Below are 6,333 nucleotides of genomic sequence, written 5' to 3' on the forward strand. Positions count from 1 at the left end.
TTTGAAATATAATTGAAAAGAATAATATTTGCACAAATTTTGTACATAACTTTTTTGTTATTCTCATGCTCTTCACAAAACACATAGCCAATATCTTCCTCTGTTTCAAGTTTCCTTATAATTTCCTGCCTAATACCATAGGATATTATAAGTTTCGGTATCATGTAAAAAATAATATTAGCCATGTGTCTGAATGCTCTATAAAATGAAGAAGAGGGATGCATTAAGTGACGATCACCCTTAAGGTATTCTCGAGTTTCTATTAGGATATGTACGAAGTATTATTATAACCCTTTTTAATAAAAAATTATAATTTTAAAATTGCTAATGATTTCAAATTTACTTTAAATATTATCAAATTATCGTATAATAATTCTACATAATATATTTTTAAACAATTTTTTTGTGATAGTTATTACCTACGTTGGACTGTTACATTATTTGAAGCTGAACTTAACTTCCCATATCTTGAAGATTCAATAGCATATTGTGATGATCCAGCAAATTCAACACTATCTTTTGAGGGCTGATTAGGGGGGTGATGATTAATTTCTTGTAAAGTTTCTTTACACTCAATGCTGACATGAGGTTGGCATATTTCTTCGGATGCTTCAAATAATCGTCTTCTTCTAGCGTACACTTTACTAGGTATTTGTACTGGCCCCACAGGACTCTCACCTGTCATGGTAGATTTTGAAGATGTGGCTTCAAGAGCATCTAAAACAGATAAATAAATTAAGTTTTGCAAATTAGGTATAATGCTAAAATGTATAAGTTAAAAATTTACCTTTTAATATCTTTGGGGTAAGAAATCCAGAAGTAGCTGACGAATCTCTTAACATAAAACTATTGGCTCTGGAAGGAACATCTTTAAAACCTAAAAATATTATGCAATAAATTACTTTTTGAAAATATTTCAATCCAACGTCTAGCAAAAATAAAAATATAATCTTATTATTCAACATTTCCAGAAAAACTTTGATCATTAAATAAATGACTAGTTTTTATTTTAAAAAAGATAGGTGAATTAATACTTAGAGAATTACTAATTTTTATTTCCATACTTTAATATATTATATATAAGCAGTACTGTTCTATAAAGGAGAAGTAGAAAGATCTTACCTTGTAGATTTATCGTTGGGAGAGAGTTATTAAGAAGTTTTCCACTTGCATCAAAACATATCTCAAGAAAGTGATTTGCACAAATTACATCATTTCTAATTCTTGATTCAGTAACAGCTAGTAAACGATCACTACCAATACGTTCTATCCTAATATTTCTCACCTCTACATTTGTAGGTAGTGAAAAACTGGAAAAATTAATACATACGTAATAAATGTATAATGTTTTCAATAAATCAAAACTATTAAACTAACTATTAACTATTAAAATAACTTACCGTCTTGAAATTTTCTCTTCAGTTAGGTACAGAACAATTTCTTTTCCTCGAATCCATTGTTAGTATGTATAAAACAATACTGTCACAATTTTAAAATTCGAACTTAAAAATCAACAATTGCCTAATAGATATTAATTATTATTAATCCGCGAGAGCGCGAGTAAATTGCGTGATCCCCCGCACCACTGCTCAGTACAGAGTTGTCAGATTGTGGATACATAATTATTAAAAAAAAACCGGAAAGTAAAAAGAAAGTTACTATAAACTTCATAAAAGAAAAAACGAAACGAAAAACGTTTGAGAAATCCGCGACCTTCATTATAACCTAAGAATAATGGTATACCTTAATAAGTATGGGAATCAAAACTTTTAAATAGGTATAGAATGAATGTTTTATTTACTCTGTTATCAATGTGCAAAATGATTTGAATAAAATCTGCTTACTAAGTGTAAATAAATAGTATTACAGATACATTTATTTTCAATTGAAGCATACATTTTCTTTTTCACCCTCCTCTCTGCACTGAAAAAAAAATCAAAAGAGGTGTAAGAAAGAAAGTATACTATTACTAGAGGCTTGTTATCAATTATTATTTGCCAGAAAATTTTCAAATTAACGTAAATCTTAGTAATTGTAGTTGATCTGACAACACTGCTTATCATAAGGAGCAAACTCAATATTAAAATATTCATTATAGGTAACTGTACAGAATGGTTTGAAACGGCAGTGATTTGAAGAAATTTGTGTGCAGAAATCACAGATGGCGCAACAATCAGCTCTGTTTCAATCATTCCTATTCACTTTCACCCCCATGCTCTTTGGCAGTGACAAATAGCTGCGATTTTTCGGAACAGCTCCTGGTAGCGCGCGCATACATTCTTACCGTGATATGTTCCCTTATTTCCGCGTCAGAGTCAGGGTTGCCAGATTGGGCTACTTATCGCCAATTGGGCTATCTCAGATGACTTTCGGCTACTTGAAAAAAAGCAAAAATAGCCAGTCGCCAATTTGGGCTATTTCGAGTTTTTACCAGTGTCGGCAATCTGTACAAATCGAATGTTAGAATAGTATATTTATATAAATTCTTTTTTTATTCAAGATTTATGTTTTTTTTTTCTTTTGTACATGGAATAAAAAATATTTTATATACACATTTCTGTATTGTAGAATCATAGAATAATAATAATAATTTTTTTTATTTTTAATATTTTAACGGTTGTCTTTATTTATCTTGAAAAGTTGAAAAGTTGATAAGTTGAAAAGTTGAAAAGTTGAAAAGTTGAAAAGTTGAAAANTGATAAATTTTTATTACAAATAAAATTGGACATGGATAAACGAAGAAAATCTTTCCTGTGGAATTTATTTTTACCAACGTATGAAAGTAAAGCTTGTTGTAATATATGCAAGCAAAATATTTGTTATAAATCTTCAATCACCAATTTAAAAAGACACATAGAACAACGACATCCTACAGTGAGTACAGTGCCAGATATTCAAAATTTTTCCGCGAGTGCAACAAAAACAAATGAAGAACAGTCGCATGTTTTTTGCTTAGTCTAAGTTTTAAGTGATTTTGTAAACAAAAACTTTTAAAATATTTGTAGAGCAGCAACCAGCAATACACGCCTTGCTCTAGTCGCTGAAATACAATGTCTTTAAATCAAACGCGACTGTATTATATGTTTAGTGTGTGACACTGTGACTAATTCTGCTACTGTGCCGGCTGAGCGAGAATCTGCTCTGCTGTGGCCGGCACACCTGAGCTGTCTCTGGCGCTAGTAAATTGCACTTTGCAGTAAACGCTCCGAAAAATCACTGCTTCTTTTGTCGCAGCGGAACAGTCAGCTCCAGTGACAACTGCGGAACAGTGCCAAAGTAGCAGACAGTAAAAGAGCAACACATCTCTAAAAGAAAGATATGATCAATCTGACATGACGTTCTCGAGCTCGATTTTCATGGCAAACTCGACTGTCAATCAGAAATTTGCTATATATCTTCATTTGTTTCTGAGTTACAGGGCGTTTCTTGTTATTGTCACATTTTTGAACATGTCTGTATATCAGCTGTTAAATAAGTTAGAGTTAAAGTGAAAACTGCTCAAGACTAATTGTTTGGCGTAGAATTGAATGCCAATATTAGATTTTTAGTAGGTCTTAAGATTTCGGAGTTATGACTCAAAGTTAAATACAAATATAAAACACCCTGTATCTTCTGTGTTTGTAAAACTATAACATGTGATATATTGCTGAAAAGCAAAAAAAAATCTCCATTTTTTTAGGTCATGACCAGCTACGATTTCCATTAAAAAAAAAACTGGGTCATAACTCTGGAATCTTAAGACCTACTAAAAATCTAATACCAGCATTCAATTCTACGCCAAAGAATTAGTCTTGAGCAGTTTTCTCTTTTACTCTACCTTATTTAACAGCTGAGATACAGACATATTCAAAAGTGTCACTATAATTAGAAAAGCCCTGTAACTCAGAAACAAATGAAGATAGCAAATTTCTGATTTGACAGTCGAGTTTGCCATGAAAATAGAGCTTGAGAACGTGGTGTCAGATTTATCATATCTTTAGTAGTTTCTGAAGTACCCTCAAATCCCACCGAAAATGGACCAGCCTGTACATGCAAGTATCCCAAAAAGATACTTTCTGCCTGCTATGTAGTATTTAGCTTGTACTGTTTTCTGTATACAGGGTCGTATTGATTCGTTTTAGAGATCATATTTTTTAATATCTTTGTTATACTTAAGCTGATTAAGATTGGGGATAAAATATCCATTCATATAGTTCAGTTTAGATTACACACTCAGGTTTTAGGTAGTGTTTAAAAAAATGTATATACTGCAATAGATTTTATTGTTCAATTCCTTTAACTAGTAACATATTCATCATCAAGTAAATTAGTGATGGTCAAATCTTTCTGCAAATCTTCCGCTGTTGTTTCTTCTTCGCTGTAAAAGTATACCTTCCTAGATTCATTGACTTGTAAGAATCCGTTATCCGAAAATCGTCCTTTGATTTTATTGGTATCCAACCATACAAACAATGCGATATTGTCTGTGGCGATTTCTATTTCGTAAATTCCTTCGTCACTTTGCTTTGTTACTCCGCTCAGCTATGAAACAAATTACACAGAGTGTATAACTATAAAATTATTGGAAACATGCGACCTCAAATTTCTTCATTTTAATTAAGGAACAGATGAAATTATATCAAATACATGTTTAACGTAAAATTAAAATAGTTTTAGAAAACTGTGTGTGTTAAGACACATACCTGCAATTTTGGTTGCTGAACTCGTGATGATTTTATCTTGTCAGGCAGGACAAAATTATCTGGGGCAATTCTTATACCCTCTTTGTACAAAGTTAAGTATATTAAGCAGTTGTATCTAGCAGTATTCAGTTCGCCACATTTGGCATCGGTTAAGAAATCGTCAATATCGAAGGAATCGATTAAATGAGACTTTCCCGCTTCCTAAAAATCATTGTCATTTTAAACAAGTATCTATTATTCAGCTCCTAATCATGTGAACTTGATACACGAAACGTGTGGGAGTCACAAATCTAGGACAGTTACCTATGCTTTTTTAATACATACTTCACAACCATAACTAACAAAACAATTTGCATTTAATAAGGAGCCTTACCAAATCTAACGTTAATTTCTTTTCAAGGATACTATCCAAAGAGCTCCAGTTATAGACTTGAATGGAAGCAGTCACGTTGAGTACTGGCGACAGCAAGTCGGAGACGATGTATGTTTCTAAAGTCCTTTCGGCGTTTATGTGTCCAGTAATTATGATCGGCGCAAAAAACTCCTGTGTGTAATACTGCAGCATCTTCCACTTGCCAGTGTGATCTAAAATTCATTTCATTATGGGCTTCAGAATGAAAAAAAATAATTGTTTACAATGTTCTCAGCCTCGTATTTATCTTAATATTTAATGTACGTTTTTCGCGAATTTTAAATTCTGCTTTATTATGAAGTTAATTCATATAAATTCAAAACATTTTTACTAAAAAAACTTATCAAATAAAGTCAATGGACGTAGCCAGGGGGGCAGGGGAGGGCAGGAGGCGGGAACGGTGTCCCCTCTAATTGTTGCTGCATGCTGCAAATTTAAAAAATGGCATTGTTGTTGTTATAGCCTTCAAAAACCATACTACCAAGAGGTTGGTAGTATGTACCAGGTTCGGTCGCTAACGCAGCAACTCGGCATTGAAATATTTGAAAAACTTTTGTTCCCATATTTATTTAGCCATATTCATATATAGGTCTGGTTGCCCAGTTGAAGAATGAGCACGCAGGCAAATGCAGCACAAACACAGCCGCACTGGGTCATGTGGCCATAAATTCAGCTGTCAACAAATGGCCTAGCACTGCAGTGCAGCAATGCGGAATTTGGTGTGACTCGGGTAATTTTAATTTATTATAGGCATCCTCTATTAATCATTCATATTACAATTGCGAAAGGGAGAAATAAGAGGGATATTTTTGTTTACTAATATTATTACAACATGGGATTTTGGAAACCTTTTGAAACGGAACAAAACGAAATTTACCATCAATATAATAAAATTGTTGGAGGACATAAATAATTAAAATATGTTGTTGGTCAAATGAATATATAATAGAAATTTTCTACATATTATATACAAATTATTATATTTTTTTACCTTTAGCAGAAAACTTTTTTAGGGACGCCTATGAAACAGATTAAATTTTATTGATAGGCGTTTTTATACATGTTCAACTGACTTCGAAAAACTATACTAGACGAATTATCCATCCAATCAAATCAATTTTTTTCTAGAATCAAACGAAAAAGTGTAGGTTTTCAAATGTGTGAGCTTTTTTTAGAGGTCTCCATAGAGCCTGCAGTCCTGGGCCCACACCAAGCAAAAATCCTAGCTACGCCCATGAA

The 6,333-nt window shown here is 32.4% G+C and overlaps 2 protein-coding genes across 2 annotated transcripts; both read right to left on the reverse strand.

The window, feature by feature from the left end:
* Positions 1-415: 415 nt before the first annotated feature.
* Positions 416-1,266, reverse strand: LOC108913401. The gene is made up of 3 exons (XM_023456182.1): positions 1,123-1,266; positions 788-877; positions 416-717 (listed from the first exon to the last, which is right to left on the reverse strand). Exons 2-3 carry the CDS (start codon positions 840-842, stop codon positions 416-418), a joined length of 357 nt encoding a protein of 118 aa, XP_023311950.1. The 5' UTR covers positions 843-877; positions 1,123-1,266.
* Positions 1,267-4,243: 2,977 nt separating this feature from the next.
* Positions 4,244-5,292, reverse strand: LOC111692266 (beta-mannosidase-like). The gene is made up of 3 exons (XM_023456180.1): positions 5,056-5,292; positions 4,683-4,883; positions 4,244-4,521 (listed from the first exon to the last, which is right to left on the reverse strand). The coding sequence occupies exons 1-3, from the start codon at positions 5,245-5,247 to the stop codon at positions 4,276-4,278; spliced, it is 639 nt and encodes a 212-aa protein (XP_023311948.1). The 5' UTR covers positions 5,248-5,292; the 3' UTR covers positions 4,244-4,275.
* Positions 5,293-6,333: the final 1,041 nt, after the last annotated feature.

The sequence above is a fragment of the Anoplophora glabripennis genome, unplaced genomic scaffold (genome assembly GCF_000390285.2).
Source record: "Anoplophora glabripennis isolate ALB-LARVAE unplaced genomic scaffold, Agla_2.0 scaffold1093, whole genome shotgun sequence".
Taxonomy (NCBI): Eukaryota; Metazoa; Arthropoda; class Insecta; order Coleoptera; family Cerambycidae; genus Anoplophora; species Anoplophora glabripennis.

What these genes read in the sequence shown, in the direction of transcription:
- LOC108913401 (XM_023456182.1), bottom strand. Translation starts at nt 842, where the DNA reads ATGTTAAGAGATTCGTCAGCTACTTCTGGATTTCTTACCCCAAAGATA. An exon ending in TACCCCAAAGATATTAAAAG is followed by an intron (nt 718 to 787) that starts GTAAATTTTTAA and finishes TATCTGTTTTAG; the next exon opens with ATGCTCTTGAAGCCACATCT.
- LOC111692266 (XM_023456180.1), bottom strand. Translation starts at nt 5,247, where the DNA reads ATGCTGCAGTATTACACACAGGAGTTTTTTGCGCCGATCATAATTACT. An exon ending in AGAAATTAACGTTAGATTTG is followed by an intron (nt 4,884 to 5,055) that starts GTAAGGCTCCTT and finishes AATGATTTTTAG; the next exon opens with GAAGCGGGAAAGTCTCATTT. An exon ending in TTCAGCAACCAAAATTGCAG is followed by an intron (nt 4,522 to 4,682) that starts GTATGTGTCTTA and finishes TTTGTTTCATAG; the next exon opens with CTGAGCGGAGTAACAAAGCA.